The following is a 27,970-nucleotide window of genomic DNA, read 5'->3' as shown; positions in this document are numbered from 1 at the left end:
TTTTCCTCACTTTGGCTCCCGGCTGGAAATCTGGGATGTTTCTCTCGGTCAGATGCTCTGTGACCCTCAGCCAGCTGTGGGTCAGGGAAGGTCAAAGGTCATTCATTGATTGATCATTCAGATGGACTCTTGTGATTGGATGCTATGTGTGTGTGTTTTTACCTGCGCTGATAGTTCTGGATCTCCAGCTCGATCAGCTCTCTGTAGGAACTCTCCACCTTCTTCACAGTCACAGCCACCAGCTGAATCAACTCTGACCTGAACAACACAAACACACCATTTCATTGAGCTTGAGGTTGTATGAGTGCATGTATGTATATGTGTCTGTGTGTGAGAGTAAGAGAGAGCATACCATAAGTGTGTGAGAGGGAATGTGAGTATATATGTGTGAGTGAAATATGAAACATGTTAAAGTAAGAAGTAATTTAGGATTATTTAGATTATTGAGTGATTATTTAGAGAGCCGTCTTCTGATTGGCTAGTGCTGAGAGGAGGTTCTGGTTTCTGATTGGTTGCTGAGCTGAAGCGGTGTAAAGAATCAGAATCAATGATGTTGTGAATGGACTCACTTCTCTAGGGATTTGAGGATGTAGTTGTAGTTGTTATGAAGGAAAATGGCGCGCAGGGCCGGATCTTCATACACCTTAGCTTTATTTGACAGATTCAGCTGCAGATTACCCAGGACTTTATCTGAAAACACAACAACAACACTGTTATCTACTATCATATATTTAATTCACAATTCAAACTGAGCTATTATAGCAGTATCCACTTTTATAATAGATTATATTAAAAGTTTTGTTCTAGTAATTGTGTTGATTGTCATTTTATTATAACTGTAAAACATTTCTATTGGATGCAGCTGTAACCTGACAAAAGTATTGTTCCCTATACAAGTTTTAGAAATAAATAATAACTTGACTTCTAGTTGATCATTTGGTTTAAGAAGTGGCTTATATGAAAGGCAAAGACCTCTAGATTACACTTATTTTTTTTATTTTACGCCTACCAGAATAAAATATGCTCATGCCTTGATTTTGAATGACTTGATTAGGACAGTAAGGTCTGACTTTGCTTAGACAAAAGTCTCGTCACTGAACCTTCAATAATGTCCAGTGTAGAATATGTGGTCATGCTGCAGTGGAAACAGAATGAATATTGTGTCTGACTCCATCATGAGCTTGGAGGACTGCATCCATACATCTCTGCAATGACTCAAATCACTGATTAATAAAGTCATCTGGAATGGCAAAGAAAGCCTTCTTGCAGGACTCCCAGAGTTCATCAAGATTCTGATTCATCTTCAATGCCTCCTCCATCTTACCCCAGACATGCTCAATAATGTTCATGTCTGGTGACTGGGCTGGCCAATCCTGGAGCACCTTGACCTTCTTTGCTTTCAGGAGCTTTGATGTGGAGGCTGAAGTATGAGAAGGAGCGCTATCCTGCTGGAGAATTTGCCCTCTCCTGTGGCTTGTAATGTAGTGGGCAGCACAAATGTCTTGATACCTCAGGCTGTTGATGTTGATCATCCACACTGCAGATCTCTCACACGCCCCCATACTGAATATAACCCCAAACCATGATTTCTCCTTCACCAAACTTGACTGATTTCTGTGAGAATCTTGGCTCCATGCTGGTTCCAGTAGGTCTTCTGCAGTATTTGTGATGATTGGGATGCAGTTCAACAGATGATTCATGGGAAAAATCCACCTTCTGCCACTTTTCCAAATGATCAACTAGAAGTTATTATTTGATGCTCTTACAACTGAGATCAACTACAAGACTTTTGTCAGGTAGTGTATTTTATATTTTATTTATTTTCATTTAAGCCGACTTCAATTTATATAATTTCACTTAATTTTACATTTCCTTAAGCTTTTAAGAGGCTACAATTATGCCGCTGGTATTCTTTTTATTTATCTTTTGGTTTTAGTAATTTTAGCATTTACTCTTATTTTAATTTGATAGTATTTTGTTGTAATTTGATGTTTCATTATTAATTTCATCTGTATTTACAAATTAAAGCTGATGAATTTTAAACTTTATTTTTGTTTAGTGTTGTTGTAGTTAATAAAAACTAACATTTCTAACATTACATTTATAAATCAGTGCACAAACTTTAAGGTGCAGTATGTAAGTTTGACACCCAGTGGTTGAACTAGGTATTGCATTCCTGATTCAAAACACATGCAAGTGCAGGTTGCCAGATTGACGACACCTACAGCGGTGTGCCTGACTGTCGAGCCTAAAGGCTGATTTAAACTGTGTTCTAAATAAAAGCAACGGCATACGACAGAAGGAATATTCTCCATATTAAACAGAGTTTTTGTCCTAACCAACACCTGAAATTTATATATTAGAAACGGCTTCTATTTCTTGCAACAGAAAACTGACAATGATCGCCTAAGCTACACCTCATCTGCTTTATTCAGTGTTAAATGCTAATAATGTGAGTTTGAATGCCATTTTACATCACATTTATTGCCGTATACTGAAAGCAGCAGCAGATAGTTCAGCTCAGATCTGGAAAATAAAATAAACTGTTTGAAATTGAACTTTAGAACTGTGACTCAGTGCAAACCAACACATATCAGTGATTCAGCATCTACATTTAATAATGTTAAAGAGGTTTAATGTGTATTAATTAGATTATAAACCTTACCATTTTGTTGGGGTGCAGTGAGTGCACTATTCTGTGCTTCTGAATGGCTGTATTTACATTTCTGTTTGTGTTTCATCTGGTGCAAACAGCCCAATTGCTTATCACTGCGTATCTCGTCACATAGCGTGTTGTTAGGACACGGGGTTACAGTGTAACCTGCTCACCTAATGTTTACATTCATAATATTTATATTATTTGCTAATTAATAACATCATGTGGAACTCTGAATCTGCATCTCATTTCAGAGTCTGCTACTGTCCACCGGATGTCGCATTTCGGTCGCGGATGAATGCTTTGAGACCCTTTCTGAATGAATGAATGAAATACACTGTTTTCCACCAAGGGAACCCGGGGTACTGAAATATAATCGGCTAAACTGGCGTTGGGTGCGTAACGCACATTTTCAAAGCAGTATATCTGACTTCAATATTGTTTTTTCAGATTTCTTAAATATCTGCAATCATATTATGGTGTTTTTATACTTTAGAAAAGTCAAAAACTTGCAAACAGCACCTTTAATTATTACAAAAACGTAATGAATTAATATAAAAGAGCTTCATGACTATAAGAAGTAAATTTCAGCACTCAAAACAAAAAATGCATGAATTAAAAATGAAAATATGCAGCAAAAATGACTTAATTCTGAACATTAGAGAGGTCAGACAGCAACACCTAATCATTAAAAGCCAAAATAACACTGTTGCTAACATCATAAGTGATCCTCAGGAAAAAAAAAGCTGTAAACAAATACACAACAGAAAGGTTTGAGTGTTGTTTGTGTGAGTATCTTACAGATGTATGTGCTCAACAGTCTGCGGCTGAACTCAGAGCTGTAGCTGCTGGCTGATGAGCTGCTCTCTGAAAATCACAACACAGACATTTCAGCTGCTTTTCTCTGACTAACACACAGTCAATCCTCACTTCATTCTGCCTGACGGAGACTATTTATACAGCACTGAATCCAAATAACCCATAAGCTAAAAACCTACATAGAACATAAGATCCCTCAATCATATACAGTAACTTACCACAAAAAAAAATCTAAATAAACATACATTCATTTTCTGAGAAGAGAAACTGGTCTCAGATCAGCTCAATTTGCTTTGCCTCGGATTAAATTCCTCTATTATTATTATGATATTCTATATATGATCAGATTTAAGACAGCATCTGAGGATTGTTTCATATCCTGCTGCCTGTAGGCAATGATTTGAAGATCCTCAGAGTCAGCCATAACAAAAAAAAAATCAGGAGATGAATATTTCTATTCAGATACAGATTATTTGATTCAGCACAACAAAACATTCCCAGAAAGATACGCCTGCAACTCTTTCTGACACATTTTCTGCTTGTCTAACAGCAAATACAAGTGATTCTGTAAGGTTTGAAGTCAACATGAAATCAAATCGGCACTCTTTACTTTAATGAGAAATGTTATTTTATCTAAATCTTTTGTGTAATAATGCATATTCTTTCTGCTGATTTAATTAAGGCTACTAGAACAACGCAAAGTAACCTTAACCTGTAATATTTCACCCCTACTGTATGCATTACGATCAAATCAACACAGACAAATAAAGTAAATGCAGTCCTCTTGTTGGTCATGTTGACTCTGAGGACAAAGGACTCTTACCTCGGGGGTCTAAAGGAATATTGTAAGTGTCCCCCAGTACTACAGGACAGAAGCAAAGCAGAACAGAGAGAGAAAGAGAACAAGAGAAAGAGGCAAAGGGCAAGAAGTTAAAATAGTTTGGTTAGTGAAGAGCTCAACCACTAACAGCAGCCAGGATGACAGAGAGCAAGATCAAGTGACAGGCAAGCAGCGATGAGTGGGTGGAGCTGAGGAGCTGGTGGGAGGAGCTACGGAATGACATGCAAATTATTTAAATATAAAAGTGTTCAGCAGATTAAACCTAAGGCCCACATGGAATTTGCACGAACAGAAATCTGCAGGATTATAGTCTATTTGTTTACTTGATGTGTGTAAATGTGTGTAAATATATATTTATTTAGTTTTTATACTAATTTTAGTATGATTATTAACTAATATGCAAATGTTAATATGATTTCTTTACATCACCATTTGTAAAGTAATATTTTCTGTATTTTAGTAGATGAGAGACTTGCTTTGTTTACCAAATAAGTAAGTCTAATTGGATTTGCATTGCAAACCTTACACAAGGTTATTATTTTCATTTCATGCTTCAGGTTTTTAGCTATTATAGAAACAAAATCATTAAATTAGCAGACTATTTAGGTTGTTTTAAGGAAAAATTCACTACCTTTTGACACATTAGTTCCTAAAACAGGACATTATTTTTTGCCCGTCTAGAAAATGCTTTTTAATTTAATTTAATTAAAAAATGTAATTAAAAAAACATATACATATACATATATATATATATATATATATATATATATATATATATATATATATATATATATATATATACACAAAAAAAATAAATATATATATATATATATATATATATACAAAAAAAAAAAAATATATATATATATATATATATATATATATATATATATACAAAAAATATATATTTATATATAAAAAACATATATATATATATATATATATATATATATATATATATATATATATATATATATATATATATATATATATATATATATATATACACATACAAAAAAAATATATATATATACAAAAAAATATATAATTATATATAAAAAAACATATATAAACATATATATATACATAAAAAAAAAAAAAAAATATATATATATATATATATATATATATATATATAAATATATATAAGAGACTAAAAACAAGACAAGAAATATTATTTTTATTATTATTAAAGAAAACAAACACATCATAACATAATTCTTACAAAAGTTCTAATAACAGACTACTAAAATATTCATTCATTCATTCATTTTCTTTTCCAGCTTAGTCCCTTTTATTAATCAGGGGTTGCCACAGCGAATGAATCGCCAACTTATCCAGCATATGTTTTACGCAGCGGATGCCCTTCTTGCTGCAACTCATCACTGGAAAACACCCATACACTCTCACTCACACACATTACAAACAATTTAGCTTTTTTCAAACTACTAAAATATAACACATGTATTATTTTGTTGTATTACATTAAATTATTATAAAATAACACAACAGTATTGTATTAAGTTACACTTTAAAATAATTAATGAATAAAAAAAAGAACAAGAAGTATTAATCCAGTAAAAGTAGACCACAATTTTTATTATTGATTACAGTCAAATGCTATCTGGTAATTTATTAAATGTTCACAGTATAATATAATTATTAAATAAACACAGTTTGAAGCAAGACTACCAGAAATGTGTGTGCTCAGTTCTTTTTTGAGCAGTTTATTGCCAAGTAGAGACTAAATTGTTGTTATTTGCAGGATGGAGAGTGAAGGTTGAGGGAAAAATAGCTGAATATGATATAATATATATTTCTTGAGCAAAAAACAAAACAAAAGGAAAAGGAAATGCAGACCGCAGGAAATGTGCAAAGATATCAAATAAAGAGACAGGAGGATGAGGACGGCAGCCTGTGTGTTATGAACATTAATGCAATAAAGTACACACATTTCAGCAGCCCAGTATAGAGCTTAGATCAGCTCTTCAACTATATAATGTGTCATTAATAACCCAAGAATATTTACAGTTGGAGTCAGAATTATTCACTCCCGTCATGTGATTTTGTTCTTTCTTTGTTAAATATTTCCCAAATGATGTTGAACAGATTCAGGAATTTTTCACAGTATTTCCTATAATATTTTTTCTTCTGGAGAAAGTCTTATTTGTTTTATTTCGGCTAGAATAAAAGCAGTTTTTAATATTTAAAACCATTTTAAGGTCAATATTATTAGCCCCTTTAAGCTATATTTGTTTCTTTTCTCTACAAACAGACCACTGTTATACAATGACTTGCCTAATTAACCTAGTTAAGCCTTTAAATGTCACTTTAAGCTGAATACTAGTGTCTTGAAACATATCTAGTCTAATATTATTTACTGTCATCATGGCAAAGAGAAAAGAAATCAGTTATTAGAGATGAGTTATTAAAGCTATTATGTTTAGAAATGTGTGGAAACGAAATCTCTCCATTAAACACAAATTGAGAAAGAAATATACAGGGGGCTAATAATTCAGGAGGGCTAATAATGCTGTCTTCAACTGTATATTTATGTAATGTCTGATTTTCTGTAGTCTGTGTTTTACCCTGAGATGCCAGCATTGCTCCTGCGGTTTCCTGGAAATCCAGCAGCTGCTGCAGAAACAGGATTGCCTGACAAAATACATAAGGCAAGGCAAGTATATAGCACATTTCAAACACAATGGTAACTCAAAGTGCTTTTCATAAACAAGAATAAAAGAAAGAAGTAAAGAGAAGATATTTGTCTGCTTTTATATGAAAATACCACTTTCAGATTTACTGTATGAAATGGAGAGTGTAGAGATCTTACATTGCTGGTGAGCTCATGCACAGTTCCATCTTTCGGCATGTTGTACTCTTTATCTGGATCATTCTGTCGGAGAGACATAAAAGTAATCAACATATATTGACTAATTTTTATTATGAAAGTGTATAATTAGACTTATACTCCAATATATAATCATTAATTAATATTTGATACTAAAGGGTGAGGACCAGAAAGGGGCAAGTGATTTTAAATTTTAGAAAAGGGAATGAATTTTAGAAAATTCACTGCTGAATTTAACAAAAAATCCATATTTTAATATTGATTTTAATCTGTGCCCAACTGAGCCTGGTTTCTCTCGAGGCTTTTTTTTTCTTCACTTCGTCAATTGTTTTTTCCTCACCACTGGCTTGATTGGTTTGAGACTTGTGGAGCTGCGCATCGATGGATTTGCTCTTCAATGTTTGAACCTTCAGCAGTGAAATTTAAACCACACTCAACTGAACTAAACTGGACTTCAACTCTGAAATCTGGACTTTACTAGAACTTCCATGTTAAGCTGCATTGACACCATCTACATTGTAAAAGCGCTATAGAAATGAACATGAATTGAATTAAATCTTTTATAAGACTTTTTTTACCCACATGGATGGACAATATACTTGAATATATAATATATATATGTTTAAAATAATAAAAAATATTAATTAAATAATAAATGATCATCACACATTGTTTCATTCTATTTCATATAACCTTTATATAATTAAAATATTAAATAACAATGACTACTATTATAAAAGTTATTATTATAAACATTATTAAAATACATTACTTATAACAACATGATGAATAGTATTATTTAAGAAAATAAATACAGTATTACATAATATTAATGATAATAATAATATAAATACTAATAACAGGCTACTTAAATGCAATAATTATATTATTTGTTGTATTATATTAATATACACTTTTAAATGATTAGTAATAATTTTTTTAAATACATAATAATGAAGTATTATTTTAAATATTATTATTCTAATAATTATTAACATGCATTATTTAAAATAATATGATAAATAGCATTATTAAAGAAAATAAATACACATAAACAACATAATAATAATAATAATAATACTAATAACAGAGTAAAATGCAATAATGATATTATTTGTTGTATTATATTAATATAAATTTTAAAATTATTAATAGTAATTTTTCTAAATACATAATAATGAAGTATTATTCTGTATATTATTATTCTAATTATTATTAAAATGTATTATTTAAAATAATATGATAAATAGTATTATTAAAGAAAATAAATACAATACAACATAATAATAATAATAATAATAATAATAATAATAATAATATAAATACTAATAACAGAGTAAAATGCACTAATTATTCTATTTGTTGTATTAAATTAATATAAATTAAAAAAATATTAATAATAATTTTTCTAAATACATAATAATGAAGTATTATTCTGTTTATTATTATTCTAATTCTTTTAAAAATGCATTATTTAAAATACTATGATAAATAGTATTATTAAAGAAAATAAACACAATACAACATAATATTAATAATAATAATAATTTAAATATTAATTAGAGACTACTAAAATACAATAATTATGTTATTTGTTGTATTATATTAATATACTTTTTAAAATAAGCAATATATAACAATAAACAATAATTAATTAACAAATAACAATAATTGTTTTAAATTACAAAACAATTAAATATTATTTTAAATATTATTATTCAAAATATTATCAAAATACATGATTCATAATAATTTAATAAATAATAACTTTAAAGTAAATACAAAATAACATAATATTAACAATAACAAGCACTAATAAAAAACTACTTAAACACAAAAATTATTTTATTTGTTGAATTATATTAATATACATTTAAAAATAAGTAATAATAATTGTTTTAAACAATTAATAATGAAGTATTAATTCATTAATAATAATAATAATAATAATAATAATAATAACAATAATACATATTATCGTTTTTAATAATTTGAACAAAATAAAACATATTTTTTTATATTCAAATGATTAATTAATAATTAATAAATATAAATATGCAATTAACAATCAACAAAAATACAATTAATCATTAAAAAATATGTAAAATATTTAAAAATATGTCAAATTAACCTTAATGCTGTCAGCGAACTCCTCCAGTGCTTTCGCTCCAATGGTCTCCATAGAGGTGATGAGCGCCGGCAGCTTGTTTTTGGTGCTCGCCGCTGTTCCCTGCGGCAGGAATATGACATCATCAGCATCATCACGACATCATCAGAAAACTAAGCTCCTTTCGTTCGCTCTCGTTCTCTCCTTGTACCTGCAGTGTGGCGTCGAAGTCTGGTTTGGTCTGTTTGAGATGCCGTAGGATGGGGAAGATGGTCAGAACGGCCGAGTAATCGTGTCTCATGATGGCTCGACGCGCCGCAGACACAATATTATCACCCTCCAGCATTAAATTATCCAGCGCTTCCTGCAAACACACAACAATGGGATTCAACACGCTAAGAAAGCCACAATTCTCAATATAATAGAAGTTAAATTGCATTTTGTTTTCTGTTTTACATCCAAGTTAAACCATTGCATTTGTCCTATGCATCAAAAGATACTGGTCAGCCTATGATTCAGATGAAAAACAAACCTCTTATGCACCAACAACCCAACATGCTGTAGAGCTGAACAGTGCAGTGGTTTACTTTATATTCACAGAAAAGAAAGATCTCCAAAGATGCCAAAAAAGAAGAAATCTTGTGTTTTTCAAATTAATAAAGACAGCAGAAGTCAATGATTTATTTTCATTATTCAGCCTGACATGTTTACTGCTCCAAAATATCTTAAATGTTTCTTAAAATCAAATATATTGTGTTCAATGGGGACACAATTGTGTTGTTTTTACCCAGACATCTGACAAGAACTTATTTTAGAGCAGTAATCACAATACCGTGATATTTTTCAAGAGTTCACACTTAGCTGATAATCAATAAAGCGTATTTGGCATGCTGTCCCAGGAGAGAGCCCTGAGCTCGTAATATCCTCGAGCCCGGGGATCACTCCCGTTAGAAGGGCGAGAGGGGAGTTCGAGCTCAGGTAGGTCTCGAGAACTTCCGTGTGAGAGGTGTAAACTAGGGTTGTTTTCGGTGATAATTTGGTTTAGTCTATTGGCTATGGTTTGTTTTTGGACGGTGGGAGGAAACCAGGGAACCCGGGGGAAACCCACCCGAACACGGGGAGAACATGTAAACTCCGCACAGAAACACCAACCAGCCCAATAAGAGGTTAGACCAGCGGTGTTCTTGCTGTGAGGCAACAGCGCTAGCCACTGGGCCACCGTGTCGCCCTATCAGAAAAAGGGGAGGAAGTAGGGGTGGAAGGAGGGGGAAGCTTCAAGACGAAGAAAACTGGAGTGAAAAACTGGTTATTTATAATGCTTTCATAATCATCTAATGGGTCAGATTACGGAGCTAATGAGGAGCCAGCCATGTTGATCATAAGCACGTGATCCTCTCGAAATTAGTTTATCAATAAACCACAATTATCCAATGTTATCATACCATCAGAATCTTAGACACGGCTCCCTGCAAGTAAATATCAGTGGTGTTAAGTAACTAATTAGAAATACTCAGATTACTGTAATTGAGTAGTTTTTCTCAGGAATTGTAATTTACTGAGTAGTTTTAAAATGTGAACTTTTACTTGCCCTTGAGTACATTTTAGTGCAGTATCGGTACTTTTACTCCACTACTTTCCTTCATCCTGCAGTCACTACTTTATTTTCTCTTGTCTATGGGGATTAGAAAAATCAGTCCTGCAAGTCCAATCAAATCACACATAGAAGGTAAACCACATCATAGTGAACTTCCTCAGGACATGGGCGATTTATAATTGCAGCAAACTGTTTGGAAGCATTAAAAGTGTCCAAGAAGATGTTTAAAATCTTTATACGCATTGACCCAGAGACGATGAGAAGATGACGGATGTTTACTGTATGATGACTGAAATAGCCTTAAACACCCAGCAGGCACAAGACGTCAACATGACGTTAGATTGATGTTGTACCCAATGACGCTGCATTTTGTTTGGAAATGAAAATCGAGTTGACGTCAGAACTCAACGTCAATGTCCAACGTCCAACCTAAAATCAACCAAATATCAACGTCAAATGATGTTACAGCTTGATGTTGTGTGGATGTTACCACTATTGACATTTATCAGATGTTGGATTTTGGTTGCCATACCTGATGAATAAATGTCAGTATTGGATGTCAATATGACGCTGGTTTTAGATGTTGGGTCGACGGTGGTTTTTGGTTACTTTCTAACAACCTAAAAATCGACCAAATATCAACGTTATTTGACGTCATTATTGTCCTTAGACGCTGGCTAGATGTTGAATTTTGGTCACCTGACCTCACAACCTAAATCTAACCTAATATTAACGTCTTATGACGTTGTGTGCCTGCTGAGCAATAACTAAATGCACTACAGAATTTTACGTTTACACACATCCACAAATGACATGTAAATGCATCAGCTTTTCACAGCGTAATACTCACTACTCCTGAGTACTTTTAAAAGGGTTACTTTTTACTCCTACTTTAAGTAATACTTACAATCGATAATTTTTACTCTACTTGCACTACATTTTTAGGCAAGTAAACTTGACTATGATTTTTCAGTACTCTTTCCACCACTAGTAAATATACAATCAGTGAAAGCCAAATATAACGATGCTGTCACATAGGGCTGCACAATATATCGTTTCAGCATTGATTTTGCAATGTGATCATTCACTATAGTCACATCGCAGGATATGCAATGTTGAGTCTGGATTATAAGTTAGAATTTTATTTGAGGCCTGTGACCGTGTGAGGGTTTTAAAATCATTCAGGCATAAGAAAACGGACCATTTATAACTTCGAAAAATTAATAACCATTCATATTTTTTAAAATTGCTCATAAAACGAAGACTACACAGTATTATTTTACATTTGATTATTCAATTACTGTATACCTGAATACATTTCGACTCCTCGGACAACAATAGTGGGTAGCACAGTCGCCTCACAGCAAGAAGGTCGCTGGTTCGAGCCTCAGCTGAGTGAGTTGGCATTTCTATGTGGAGTTTGCATGTTCTCCCAGTGTTTGTGTGGGTTTCCTCCGGGAGCTCCGGTTTCCCCCAGAAGTCCAAAGACATGTGGTACAGGTGAATTGGATAGGCTAAATTGTCCATTGTATATATGCGTGAATGAGTGTGTATGGATGGTTCCCAGTAATAGGCTGCAGCTGGAAGGGCAGCCGCTGCGTAAAACATATGCATGTGTTTGTATCTTTACAAACATTTATTAACTCATTTAGTGAAATTGTATTCATATCGCAGAATAAAAAATATCGCAATGTGTAATTTTTCCAACATCGCGCAGCATTACTTTCACATGAAAAAAGTGGGGTTTGTGCTTGTCATTTTACCCATCCAAATGCACAAACAAAGCAATGAGAACTGAACACGCCATCTCAAACATGAAACCGTAGACAACAGCGAGTCAATGTTTACATGGACACCAATATTCCAATTTTAATACGATTACGACAATACTCTGATTAGGAGTCTACCATGTAAACAAAGATTTCGGATTACCTTAATCCGACTAATGTCATAATCTAACTAAACAGACATGGAATTAAGACATGTGGAGTAATCCGATTTTAGTGGCATTATTAATTATTATTATTGCAGTACAGACATGGAAACACTGCAATCAAACTATTACTATCATGTAGCAGTTTAGCTGCACTTTGTGACAGGATATTATCACTATTATCTGCACCTACTACGGACCACAGACACCTGCATTACGAAACGCTGAAGTTTTTTTCCCCCATTCACCATGCGGTATCAAAAATTCCACTAAAACAACACTCTTCCAGCAGTTCCTCACATCCAACATCTCGTTTGTCAGGGGGGCATGACTGAAATGTTCCTGAATGAAAGTGAAAGTGACAAACTGCAGTTAAAGTCGACAAATTAAAAATGAAACACCCGAAATTAGATGAAACTCTGAAGGAAATGTGGATCGCGTGCTGAGGCAATGACGTTAATTACTTGTAAGACAGGATCATGAATGGAACAGTCTAAAAGCAACTCAAGTAAACATCTTAATCATATTATTGTCTTATTCAGATTAAGGCAAATAATTCGATTACTGATGTCCATGTAAACGTCGTCACTCTTTGTAAACTCAGTGCCTTATGTACAGTCATATTGCCGCACACACACCAACACACAGAGCACCTGAATGAGAGAGTCAAAGGTCTTCTTCTGGTGGTGTTCAGGAATGATCTCAGTCAGTAATGCATATTCACTCTGAGCCAGCTTCACAAACGCACTGATGCAGTGGATGTAGGAGTCGATCTCGATGTCCAGCACATCATCCTTCCCTGAGGCACACACACACACACACATAGTCAAGAAATACTACATTCACATACACTCATACTGCATTAATTATGACATATTAATAATACCATCACCATACTGTGATTAAAGCACAAAACGTTAACCCACAACTTCACTGACTTGATCTATAGATATAATAACTATATAATATAATTATCTATATATAATTGGGATTAAACTGCTTAATGGAGACCTGTTAAGCCTCTTTTGACAAGATGTAAAATAAGTCTCTGATGTCCCTATAGCATGTTTGTGAGGTTTCAGCTCAAAATACCACACAATTAATGTTTAATAACTCACTGAAACTGATCCTTTTAGGCTTTGATCCTAATTGTGTCGTTTTGGTGACTGTCGCTTTAAATTCAAAGGAGATTGTGCTCTTTTTAAAAGAGGGCGGAGCTACAAATGCCTGTGCGTCAGCATAGTGGCAGATTCATAAACAAGACTAACGTCCTTTGCTAATGAGTGAGAGATGGTCACTAGTGGGTGGGGCTTTCCCCCTCTGATGACATCATACAAAGAGAGAATGTCAATCAAAGTGTTTCTGCAGACTGTTTTTATTAAGTCTGATTATTTAATTAATACATTTTTAACATTAGAGGCTGTTTATATTCACACACTGTTGCCACACAACTGTGTTTAAACCCCTTTATAAAAGTGATTATTGCACAATAGGTCCCCTTTAATGAACCCTCGAGTTCATTAATTGTTTTAATTATTCCTGCTTTAATCTGTATTTATTTATTAATTATAGAATCATAACTTTTATGACCTTAAAGTGTTATCTTCTACTTAAAGCTGGTCTTTTAGGTAAAAACGAGACTTTTATTTTGAAATATCATGTATAAATTTAAACTCAGAGGAAAGAACAAAACCAAAAAACAAACTAAAAACGTTCAGTAAAAACCTTATAAGCTATTAATAAAAAATACCACAATAACACTAAGTACCCATATTTTCAATGTTCTGTATAATTCAAAATACACAACAAACAGAAGAACCCCTATAACATTTCTTCATATATAATTACCCCAAAATTAACTAATAATAAGATTCATTGATAAATATCAATAATGCAAATGATTGTGGTCATATATATCAGTGTTTCCCAACCCTGTTCCTGGAGGCACACCAACAGTACATATTTTGTATACCTCCCTATTCTGACCCATTAACTTCAGGTGAGTCTCCTCTGATGTTATGATAAGTTGATTCAGGTGTGTTTGATTAGGGAGAGGTTGAAAATGTGTAATGTTGGTGTGCCTTCAGGAACAGGGTTGGGAAACACTGATATATATGACTGACCAATGTTCAAATTTAGCAACCTACTGATGAAATATTGTTTGTTTAGTTACTAACACATCAGCATATTTACCTGCTAAAATCAATACAGATAAAAGTTTACGTAATCAAAAAAATTGTCAAAAACAAAAGAAAATAAAAACAACACAAAGTTTTACGTTAAAAACATTAAATTTTACTTTTACTGATGTTGAAATAAAGGTGGAAAATAAATGTGCAAATTAATAAATGAAAACATTTCACCCAAAAAAGATTGATTTCTGATTTTTTAAGTCACAATATTTAATTTGACTAACGATTCATTGTGGTCTGAATGAACTGAGAGAATCACTGACTCTTCAAAACTGAATCTCATTAGTGTACAAATCATTTTAACACTTCTCTACCAGCAGAATCTATGACTGAAAATATTTCAGATTTAACACACCTGAAAAAAAGTTTAAATTAGTACTGTGCAAAAATTAATCGCAATTAATCGCATTCAAAATAAAAGTTATTTTTTACACAATTTAAGTGAGTGCACTGTGAATTTTTGCTATGCATATACACTACCCAACAAAAGTCTTGTCACCTATTCAAGTTTTAGGAACAGCAAATACTAAGTTGACTTCTAGTTGATCATTTGGTATCAGAAGTGGCTTATATGAAAGGCAAAGGCCTTTAGATTACACTTATTTGACCACAATAAAATATGATCATGTCTTGATTATTAATGATTTCATTAGGACAGTAAAGTCTGACTTTGCTTAGACAAAAGTCACTAAACAGAAGTAATGTCCAGTATAGAATATGTGGTCATGCTGCAGTGGAAACAGAATGAATATTGTGTCTGACTCCATCATGAGCTTGGAGGACTGCATCCATACATCTCTGCAATGACTCAAATCACTGATTAATAAAGTCATCTGGAATGGCAAAGAAAGCCTTCTTGCAGGACTCCCAGAGTTCATCAAGATTCTGATTCATCTTCAATGCCTCCTCCTCCATCTTACCCCAGACATGCTCAATAATGTTCATGTCTGGTGACTGAGCTGGCCAACCCTGGAGCACCTTGACCTTCTTTGCTTTCAGGAGTTTTGATGTGGAGGCTGAAGTATGAGAAGGAGCGCTATCCTGCTGGAGAATTTGCCCTCTCCTGTGGTTTGTAATGTAATGGGAAGCACAAATGTCTTGATACCTCAGGCTGTTGATGTTGATCATCCACTCTGCAGATCTCTCGCACGCCCCCATACTGAATGTAACCCCAAACCATGATTTCTCCTTCACCAAACTTCACTGATATCTGTGAGAATCTTGGCTCCATGCTGGTTCCAGTAGGTCTTCTGCAGTATTAGTGATGATTGGGATGCAGTTCAACAGATGAAAAATCCACCTTCTGACATTTTACCAAAGGATCAACTAGAAGTCAAGTTATTATTTGATGCTCTTACAACTGAGATCAACTACAAGACTTTTGTCAGGTGGTGTATAAATACACATGCATGCATATATTTATGAAAATATTCATTCATATTTAGATATAAAATCTATATGTACATGATGCAAATAATATATAAATTTAAACTTCTGTGTAACAAAATAATTGTGTATAGTATTGTTTATTTATCACATTTATTATGTCAAAACAAACTTATTTTGGATGTGATTAATACACATTTACTAGTTAAAAGATACATTTATTTAAACATACATCCTTCAAGACTGTGTTTATTCACTAATGTAATAAAAATCACATCATAACCGATGAACGGGTCACATCATTCTCTGTGTTTCTTTTTGAGCTCTTTTGACTAGTACTGTGTTCAGACTCACCTGCAGTCGCCCCGTGCTTTTCATCAGACAGGTGCTTGACCCCCCGCAGGTCATGCTCGAAACCTGATTGGTTAGGATATAGTCACATGACCCACTGACTCTCTCTCTCTCTCTCTATATATATATATATAAAGGTAGCTGAAAAGCTGAACCCACCACAAAGCAGAGCAAACCCTGACGCTTCACACACTGTGCTGGTGGGGATGTTAGTGGGGTTTCTGAGTGCACCGATGAAGCAGAGGATTATGGGAAACCACAGCAGTTTGTGTCCTCAGTAGGAGACTGAAAAACATTATAACATTCTTCCTGCTGCCAAACTCATGTTTGCTACTTGTAGGTTTAAATCAAATGCATTAAGTGTTGATAAGCTATTTACAATAAAGCTTTATAATCATGACGTGACGCATGTCATGAATGTAAATGAGACTTAAAAATATAATAAAATCTCATTTACATATCCAGTGTTTCCTCTAGGATTTTTTCCAGCTGTGGTGCGTTATTTCATTGACAAATGTTGTGAGCGCAGTATTGCAAGTCATATTTTTATTTATATATATATATTTTTATATATATATATATTTACATATATAAATATATTTACATATTTATATATATACACACACACAGAGAGCAACAACTGAAGGTTTTGAACGAGAAGCTGTTATGTAACCATGACGGGAATGAATTTTGGTGAGGCGCCCCACTATGGAAGAATGAATTTAGCGGAACCTATGACTTCGATGACACTATTATGGATGTGCACATTGCGATATCAATGCTGAAATGATCTACTGTGCAGGCCTACTTTCTAATACATTTGATTTAAACCTACAAGTAGCAAACAGATCAGTTGAAATAAAATAAGTTTAGACTGAAGTACTAAAGTAAAAAATTAAAATAAAAACAAAAATGTGGCGTGCTCTCTCCACTCAGGACAAAACTGCTGTGCTCCACGAGTTTCCTTCACGTCTGACTGTCGTTTTCCCAACAACAGCTCAAAAACACAGCAAAAGTGGGAGAAAAGAGGAAGGAAACCAGAAAGAGCGCGTGCTTTACCTTCCAGAGGAGTGAGGTTAGAACCCTTTTTTCCATCCAGGCCATGCTGAGAGTACTGTTTGAGCAGATTCTGAGCCTTACGAATGGTGCCTGCTCCCATCAACACCCACAGACAGACAGAGAAGAAGAAGAAGAGGAGGAAGAGGAGGAAGAGGAGGAACACCGTGAGGAAGAGGAAACCCTGATCACCACTGCAGAGGAACAACCCAGAGCAATATACACCCTCCCAGACTACAGACAACACACTACTAACACAATCTCACACACACACACAAATGCATGTACAAACAAGTGCCTATAAACAGACACACACCCAAATGCACACATACACACTCTCACACGCAAATAGACACACACACTTGAGTGCACAGACGCACACACAATCATACATACACACATACACTCTCAAAACTGCACATACACTCTCACAGACACACAGCCACCCACACACGTGCATACACTCACACAAGCGCACAATTTCACACACAAATAGGCACACACACTTGAGTGCACACTCATACATTTACACACACACTCTCAAAACTGCATATACACTCTCACATAGACAAAGACACACACACACACACATGCTCACATGTGCAAATACACACAGACACACTCATGTGCACACACAAACACACACTCTCAAAACTGCACACACACACTGACACACGCATACGACCACACACATGCACACACACACATGCAATGCACAAAAATCACATTACATTTCTTTAGAGCCAAACACACTGAAAAACACGTCTCCCTCACACACACACACACACACTGAGGAGAAAACACAAGTGGTTAATCCATCACAGCGTTTACACTACAGCATTGTGTTGTACAGTGATGTTAATGCAGTCAGGAACACTAGAGCTGCTCAAACGCATCATCAAAAGCATTACACACACACACGCACACACACACACACATCATCATCATCAGAAACTCATCCTGGACACACAGACACACACAAATGACAGTCAGTGTGCTGCTGAAACACAGGCGGCGGTCTTAAAGGGGTCAGATCATCATTGATATCTCGCTCAGATCGACTAAAACTCCATAATGTGCCGTTTAATCACAGATCTTATTTTACAAGCTGCTGTTTATCAGCCGCGCATGTCAAGCAGATCCGGTAACTGATGAGGTGTTGACTTCAGGGGTATTACTGTCAGGTAAAACTAAAAATAACACTGTTCTTGTTACTTGCATTGAAGTAAATGTTAAGTGAAATAACTAAATAAAATCCTACTATAATACTATAAATCCTACTATAGTACTATAATAATTAACACTGAACTACACAGACATATGTGGAATGAAATGAAAAGATTTAGTCATTTAAATAAACAATAAAATAAAGACCAATTAACTTAAAATTAATACAAAATACAAACAAATTTAGAAAAAAAGGTGAAATATTGTAATTAAATAATATAATATATAATAATTATAATAATATAAATATATAAGTATAATTTTTATGCCTTGAAATAGTTATAAATATAAATGAGGACACTTTTATAATTATCAATCTGTTCTTGCTGATTAGTCTGCCTTAATTACCTTTGAGTTTTCAAAGTATAATGAGCTAAACTATACAAATAAATAATTAGTAAGATGATTAATATATTGCATGCTTTAATGATGAAATGCTCCTTTAATAAGTAGATGCAAATAGAGTAAAATAATGTTAAAGGTGCAGTAGGCGATCTGCTTAAATGCATAACATCTTTGAAAACACAGTCCCTTATCTGCCGTCCAAAGCCACACCTCCTTTAAGATGACAGTAGACAAGCGGCTAGATGTCATTCGCCAGTTAGAAAACTTCATAATACTACAATTCCCAATAAGAAACTGTGTTATATCTAGTATGTTTTCAGTTGTGTAGCAAGCAAAACTTGTCATAATGTGCAATATTTCATGCATGCAATGACTGCTGGTCTTACTCTCTCACGCACTTTGTTCTAAAGCAGAGGTCTCAAACTCAGTTTACCTGGGGGGCACTGGAGGAAGAGTCTGGGTGGGGCTGGGCCGCATCAGGTTTTCCACAAGAAGCTAATTATATTATTATTTATTAATGTTTAATTAATAAATTTTTTTCCATCTTATTTTGTGTTTAAAATGAAAATAAAGAGATTTTAGAAGACGTTTATTTTTTCATCTTTTTTTAATGTTAAAAACTAAAATAAAGAGATTTTAGATGTTTATTTTTTTTAATCTTTTTTAATGTTAAAAATTTAAATAAATAGATTTTAGATGTTTATTTTTTTTAATCTTTTTTAATGTTAAAAATTAAAATAAAGAGATTTTAGATGTTTATTTTTTTATCTTTTTTTAATGTTAAAAATTGAAATAAAGAGATTTTAGAAGATGTTTATTTTTTATCTTCTTTTGTGTTAAAATTTAATATAAAGAGATTTTAGAAGATGTTTATTTTTTATCTTAATTTATGTTGAAAAATTCCAATCTTCTCAAATCTCTTTATTAAAATTTTTTAACACAAAGTAAGATGATAAAAATAAACAAATTAAAAATGTATAAGAAAGAAAATCAATCAGTAATAAATAATAATAATAATTTTAATAATAATAATAACAATTAGATTAACTTTTATCCTCTGTACAGGAAAAGCAGCAACACTGTGTTGTTGTCATTTGTTTTGACTACTTTTACATCATATAGAAATATATGTTTATTGTGTCAGGCAATGCAAATACAAAGCAGGTAGAGCGATGCAAATGACCCACAAATAACGGTGCGAATCTATAATTGTTACAATTGTTACAATTGGTTACCGGGGACTCTTATTGCCAATGGACTGGTGTCGATATGTGACTGCAGATAACTACATTAGACTGCACTGAGTTCATTACTTTTCTTTAATCCCGCCGCGTACGCATCACTTTGATTTATTATCTGCTCACTGCGAGCGAAACAATAACCACCAACCAATGAGAGTGATTGTAAACGCAAGAAAGATGACATCATTCGTATGGTTTTAATGATGCGAGACTCGCATTGACAGGTGAAAATCTGATCCACCTGCTTACACTGCAGACACGAGAACACAGATCTGATTCATATCGGATACATTTCCAAATATGAACAAGGCCTGAATCTGATTTGAGTAAATGGGAATCCGTGTGATTTTTCCCTGCTTGCACGTACATGGGTCATATCCGATCTGTGCCACATGGGAGAAAATAAATTATTCGGAATTGGGTCACTTAAACCAGTGGTTCTCAAAGTGTGGGTTGCGACCCCTGCGGGGGTCGCAGAATAATTTCAAGGGGTCAGATTTAGTTTTAGAAACCAGCTAAAGCTACAAATATTGGCACATCTGATTACTGATCATGTGCTGAATGTTAATCCACCATCTACACTTTTCAAAGAGTGGATAAAAGACTTCCATTGGCTTCAAGTCCGCTATGAAAATAACCAAAGCGTTCACTGTAAAGTCTGTGGGATGGAACTTTCAGGTAACAGTTTGCCACATCTACACATTTAAGCACGAGAGGTTCTGTTTAATTCTTTATTTATTGGCCAGACGCTGTCAGCTATATGTAAAATTTAACACCACGTACACCATCGCAAAAGGGCGTGCACTGACCAAGATTAAGCTAATATTGCAGCTCATGAAGAGCGGTATTGCTATTAAAATAATGTATACAAATAATAAGGTATATGTTAAAAGCATCTGTGCAATATCAGACACCATCTGTGAGAACACAGTACAGTTAATGTATTGTTAACAGATTCATTAATGAATTCATGTCAAGCAGTGTGTGCAGGGCCGGTGAGCGGTTTGTCCGTTTATCTTTTGTTCACTCAATTATGCTATAAAAATGTGTTTTCTTGTGATAACGGGATTTCATTGAGACATATTTTCCTCACGCATGCATATATATATATTTTGCTAGCTAGTTTTAAATTAGTGTTGATTTCAAATGCAATAAATCTGTTTATAAAACTTAAAATAAGTTATTTTTATTGTTTGGATATGTTTTGGTAGTGGGGGGGGTCGCGAGTTCTTGACGGTCTTACATTGGGGGTCGCTGGCTTAAAAGTTTGAGAACCACTGACTTAAACCATGCAGTGTAAATGCAGGCATGAAAGCTGAACATTTTAATTATTAATAACTACACAGACATATTTAGAATTTAATGAAAATGACAATTATTTTACTTAAATAAATAATAAAATAAACAAATTAAAAATGTATATAAATAAATGTAGAAAATAGCTGAAATATTGTAATTAAATAACATCATAAAATATATATTTTTATACCTTGAAATAAAATAATTTAAAAGAGAAATAAAATAAAATATTCAGCTACCAAAGCAATCATTTTTAATTAGTTGATAACTAAAACGGACATTAAAATGATTAAAAACTACTTTTTAAACTTTTTTGACCAAAAAAACAAAAAAATTTGCATTAAAAGAAAATTTGAACATTTTAAATTAGATAAATTTAATTTTGCAATTAAATAAAATCATTAAAAAACATTTTTGTCTTCAAATAAAATGATATTAAGATAAACAAAACAAAAATATAAAAAATCAGTTGCCTAAATTATTAATTCTGTTTTTCATTTAGTTGATATCTTAAATGAACTAAAACGGAAGAAATAAATTAATAAAAACATAATTAAAAAACAAAATATCTTTAAAATGTCATTTAAAATGGAAATCAAAAATAAAAATACATTCAAAATATCAAAGAAAGAATATAAATGAGGCCACTTTTATAATTATCAATCTGTTCTTGCTGATTAGTTTGCGCTATTTACCTTTTAAATTTTCAAAGTATAATGAGCTAAACAATACAAATAAATAATTAGTAAGATGATTGATATATTGCATGCTTTAATGATGAAACGCCCCTTTAATAAGCAGTTTAGATGCAGTTTCTTCAGCTGTGTGTTTATGTGTGCGCTCTCAGACATGACAGAGACACTGGTGTGTGTTAGTGAAGAGCAGAGCAAACACAGCGCCCTCGTGTGGTGGAGAAATGAACATGCTGACAGGTGTGTGAGGGTTAGTAGAAAACACACAAGCTCACGGATAAAACACAAAACAAACGTGCTCTCCGCTTCCAGAAACAGCAAGACTCAACTATGATACAAACTCATACACACACATTCAACAGACAGGAATGAACACACTGCATATGTGCTTTAAAGTACATTTTTCCTGATGCACAATGGTGATTTGCACTGAGTCTATCACGAGTGTGTGTGTGTGAATGTGCGTGTGTGTGTGTGTGTGAATGTGTGTGCTGTGTGTATAAAAAAGGCCTTTTCACACTGGTCTTAATGTCTCCTTTGGCTTAGTCCCTTTATTCATCAGGGGTTGCCACAGCGGAATGAATCGCCAACTTATCCAGCATATGTTTTATGCAGCGGATGCCCTTCCAGCTGCAACCCATCACTGGGAAACACCCATACACACATTCACACATACACTCATATGTGCCAATTGACTGTGGGGGAAACCGGAGCACCCGGAAAAAACCCACGCCAACACGGGGAGAACATGCAGACTCCACACAGACATGCCAACTGACCTAGCCAGGACTCGAACCAGCGACTTTCTTGCTGTGAGGGCACAGTGCTAACCACTGAGCCACTATGTTGCCCATGTGTGTATTGTATATATTTATTATGTACGTGATGTTGTGTGTGTGTAAGCTCTGGCTCTAAAAACAGAAGCAAGCGATGGCTGCGTCACAACACATCTGCATGTTTACCTGGGATGTAGACTGACATCATCAGACAGGAGTGAGACAGAAGAGACAGACGGTTAGTAAGAACACTAGGAAACAGTAGAACTCAACAGGAAACGGAGGCAGAAACACCTGTGATCCCTCGGGAACCCAAAGACAGAGGCGCCCTAGCAAGGTCAAGGGTTAACGATCACTGACCTGGTCTTTTGGGGGCCTTCTTGGTGGGCGTCTCCTTGCGTTTGGTCTGGACGGCGGGCGAGTGGATGGCGGAGGTGGCGCTGTTTTTACGAAAATGCTCCTTCAGGCCTTTAATGGAGCGATCCAGCTGACTGGAGCGGACCTGGAAATACACGTTCATGAAGTCTGCGGACACACAAACACACACAACAGGAGATTTAGTACACACATCCTGAACTCAAATAGAAGTACAGATGCTCGTTGTGTACATTGAATATTAGACCACTCACAGGCTTTTAACAATGTATATTTTTTAATATCAACTTCACTTAGAAACATAGCACTCTCTTACAGCATCGCACACACGCTTCCTTGTTTCTTATTTTCTCTCTAGCATTTCCTGAACGAACTTGACTGACGCTCATTCTAGCCAATAGGAACATAGAATGCCCTGCTTGTGCAACATAATTGGCTTAGAGTAAAACACAAATACTACACTCATGTGCAAAGACGACCTCAAATATGTACTTAAAGTGCACCTATAAATCATATTTATAAGAGGTTTAAACATAGTTGTGTGGACATATCCAGCATCTAATGGTAAAAATGTATTATTTTTTATCTGCAGAAACACTTTGATTGACATTCTCCCTTTGTACATGTCATCAGAGAGGAAAGCCCCGCCCATCTCTCCATCTACTAACCATCTCTCCCTCATTAGCATAGCAAGTCTTGTTATTGAATTTGCCACTATGCTGACTCATAGGCATCTGTAGCTCCGCCTTCTTTAGAGCTGAAATATTGTAATTAAATAACATTATAAAATATATATATATTTTATGCCTTGAAATAAAATAATTTTAAGAGAAATAAAATAAAATATTCAGCAACCAAAGCAATCATTTTTAATTAGTTGATAACTAAAAAGGACATTAAAATGATTAAAAACTACTTTTTAAACTTTTTTGACCAAAAAAACTAAAAAAATTGCATTAAAAGAAAATTAGAACATTTTAAATTACATAAATTTAATATTGCAATTAAATAAAATCATTAAAAAACATTTTTGTCTTCAAATAAAATGATATTAAGATAAACAAAACAAAAATATAAAAAATCAGTTGCCTAAATTATTAATTCTGTTTTTCATTTAGTTGATATCTTAAATGAACTAAAACGGAAGAAATAAATTAATAAAAACATAATTAAAAAAACAAAATATCTTTAAAATGTCATTTAAAATGGAAATCAAAAATAAAAATACATTCAAAATATCAAAGAAAGAATATAAATGAGGCCACTTTTATAATTATCAATCTGTTCTTGCTGATTAGTTTGCGCTAATTACCTTTTGAGTTTTCAAAGTATAATGAGCTAAACTATACAAATAAATAATTAGTAAGATGATTGATATATTGCATGCTTTAATGATGAAACGCCCCTTTAATAAGCAGTTTAGATGCAGTTTCTTCAGCAGTGTGTTATTGTGTGCACTCTCAGACATGACAGAGACACTGGTGTGTGTTAGTGAAGAGCAGAGCAAACACAGTGCCCTCGTGTGGTGGAGAAACACAAATATTACACTCATGTGCAAAGAAGACCTCAAATATGTACTTAAAGTGCACCTATTATGCAAAAATCACATTTATAAGGGGTTTAAACACAGTTGTGTGAACATATCCAGCATCTAATGGTAAACATGTATTGTTTTTTATAATCTCCCTTGATCAAAACAGTCTGCAGAAACACTTTGATTGACATTCTCCCTTTGTACATGTCATCAGAGGGGAAAGCCCCGCCCACTACTAACCATCTCTCCCGGATTTGCATAGCAAGTCTTGTTATTGAATCTGCCACTATGCTGACTCATAGGCATCTGTAGCTCCGCCCTCTTTAGAAAATTCAATCTCATTTGAATTTAAAGAGACAGTGATTAAAACAGCACAATTAGGTTAAACGCCTAAAAGGGTCAGTTTCAGAGTTAGAAAACATTATTTGTGTGGTATTTTGAGATGAAATTTCACACACACACACTCTAGAGACATCAGAGACTTATTCTGTAAAAATGGGCACGATAGGCCCCCTTTAAGTAAAACATCTCTAATTTTGCTGTGAAAATTTTGTTGCCAATTTTCAGCAGGATAGTAATCAAGCAAAGTCTCAAACACTTCTCAAAAACCTCCCTTAGGTTCATAGGTTGAAAATGCCATGCACTGTGTGCAGTAAAAAAAAAAAAAAGAAAAGATTTACTGAATCAAAAAGGCATTCAAATTGCGCAATGACTAGAAATGATAAAGATCACTTCGCTGAACACTTTATAATGATCGTAATAAGCCTGGTTTAAAAATATAGGAAGAAGAAAGTACAGATATTTGTGCAAAAATGTAAAAATAAAATGTTTTCAGAAAAATAAATAGTGAAGCACTGATAACAGAAAAATCTACTTAAGTAGAATAATAAAGTGTACATTGTTACTCCCATCTCTGTCACTAGCTGTGTTTCCATCAAAAGATTTCTACGCAAAACTGGAATATCGCATAAAACATTAGTAAATAAAGCAGCGTTTCATCTAATGAGTCAAAGAAAACAAAAATCATCACTTTCTGAGAAACTGGAGCAAATATCAGACAGAGAAATGTAGTTTAGTGCTTTGGGATTTGCCACTGTGCTCTTTTTATTCTCTAATAAAAGAGTTGCGCCTCAGAAGACGAAATGCAATGAACGCAGTGGCTTTTGGAGGCGTGAGACGGGAGCGCAGACAGATGCTCAAGACAGTTCAGGAGGAAATACTGATAGATGAATAATAATACTGAAGCAATGTGATGACGGACTAACGGCAGAGGCCTTTTACAATCACCAAAACAACATTTCAGATCTGCAACAATGTAAAGCTGGAAACATCTGCTGCGAACTCCATTGATGCAAAGTCCCTGAAACACATTTATATCTGATCATCATCTTTTCAAACTAAATCATCACTTTACCAACACACATGCTGGAATTTATCCAGTAAATACGTTTCCATTGTAGTTTATGCACATTTTTTCTATAGTCAACTGAAAATAAAATCATTTAGTGGGCTAATAATATAGACCTCAGCCTTTTTTTCTGTTAAACATCACTTGAGAAATATAAAAAAAGTAATAATTTTGTCTTCAGCTGTAAAGGTCTTGCATCTGTTAGTTTAATAAATAAATTAATTAATTAATTAAAACATATCAGGTGTTTGAATATATTTCAGTATTTGGATTAGAGTGTGTGTATTGACCTTGGTTGCGTCCGTACTCCACCAGCCATGCAGAGATGCAGATGATGTCCTGTAGGACGACTTCAGGCAGATGCTCCAGTGTCACCTCCTCCTGCACCTCCATGTCCTCGTCTCCTCCGATGGCGTCCAGGATGAGGACGGGCGGCACTGGCTTACTGTAGCGCGTGAGCAGACTGCGAAACTCAGCCTCCAGCAGCTCCTTCCCTTTCTCAAAGCGAGCTTTCTATAACACCACAGATAACCAACTTAGACTTAATAACTAAATAATATCTTGGCTAGTTGATCATTTGATATCAGAAGTGGCTTATATGAAAGGCAAAGGCCTCTAGATGACGCTTATTTTAGCACAATAAAATATTATCATGTCTTTATTATTAATGATTTCATTAGGACAGTAAGGTCTGACTTTGCTTAGAGAAAAGTCTTGTGATTAACAGAAGTAATGTCCAGTATAGAATATGTGGTCATGCTGCAGTGGAAACAGAATGAATATTGTGTCTGACTCCATCATGAGCTTGGAGGACTGCATCCATACATCTCTGCAATGACTCAAATCACTGATTAATAAAGTCATCTGGAATGGCAAAGAAAGCCTTCTTGCAGGACTCCCAGAGTTCATCAAGATTCTGATTCATCTTCAGCGCCTCCTCCTCCATCTTACCCCAGACATGCTCAATAATGTTCATGTCTAGTGACTGGGCTGGCCAATCCTGGAGCACCTTGACCTTCTCTGCTCTCAGGAGCTTTGATGTGGAGGCTGAAGTATGAGAAGGAGCGCTATCCTGCTGGAGAATTTGCCCTCTCCTGTGGTTTGTAATGTAATGGGCAGCACAAATGTCTTGATACCTCAGGCTGTTGATGTTGATCATCCACTCTGCAGATCTCTTGCACGCCCCCATACTGAATGGAACCCCAAACCATGATTTCTCTTTCACCAAACTTGACTGATTTCTATGAGAATCTTTGCTCCATGCTGGTTCCAGTAGGTCTTCTACAG

The 27,970-nt window shown here is 34.2% G+C and overlaps 1 protein-coding gene across 11 annotated transcripts in view; it reads right to left on the bottom strand.

The window, feature by feature from the left end:
* The window catches only part of exoc7 (exocyst complex component 7), a 40,256-nt gene that overhangs the window by 5,854 nt on the left and 6,432 nt on the right, over positions 1-27,970 (bottom strand). Inside the window, exons 5-19 of one of the 11 annotated variants that reach the window (XM_056469168.1) lie at positions 26,974-27,196; positions 23,727-23,891; positions 23,553-23,564; positions 17,790-17,879; positions 16,734-16,796; positions 13,455-13,600; positions 9,486-9,638; positions 9,299-9,397; positions 7,150-7,212; positions 6,905-6,971; positions 4,299-4,337; positions 3,458-3,523; positions 570-690; positions 163-258; positions 11-74 (exon numbers count right to left, since the gene is read on the bottom strand). In XM_056469168.1, coding sequence (XP_056325143.1) covers positions 11-74; positions 163-258; positions 570-690; positions 3,458-3,523; positions 4,299-4,337; positions 6,905-6,971; positions 7,150-7,212; positions 9,299-9,397; positions 9,486-9,638; positions 13,455-13,600; positions 16,734-16,796; positions 17,790-17,879; positions 23,553-23,564; positions 23,727-23,891; positions 26,974-27,196 — 1,467 coding nt within the window. The remainder of the gene's footprint in view (positions 1-10; positions 75-162; positions 259-569; positions 691-3,457; positions 3,524-4,298; positions 4,338-6,904; positions 6,972-7,149; positions 7,213-9,298; positions 9,398-9,485; positions 9,639-13,454; positions 13,601-16,733; positions 16,797-17,789; positions 17,880-23,552; positions 23,565-23,726; positions 23,892-26,973; positions 27,197-27,970) is intronic. The other 10 variants (XM_056469160.1, XM_056469169.1, XM_056469162.1 and 7 more) reach the window with 10 other exon arrangements.

Source organism: Danio aesculapii, chromosome 12 (genome assembly GCF_903798145.1).
Source record: "Danio aesculapii chromosome 12, fDanAes4.1, whole genome shotgun sequence".
In the NCBI taxonomy this organism is placed as follows: domain Eukaryota; kingdom Metazoa; phylum Chordata; class Actinopteri; order Cypriniformes; family Danionidae; genus Danio; species Danio aesculapii.
Note: the sequence above shows the minus strand (reverse complement) of the source record. Positions and strands in the feature narration are given on the sequence as shown.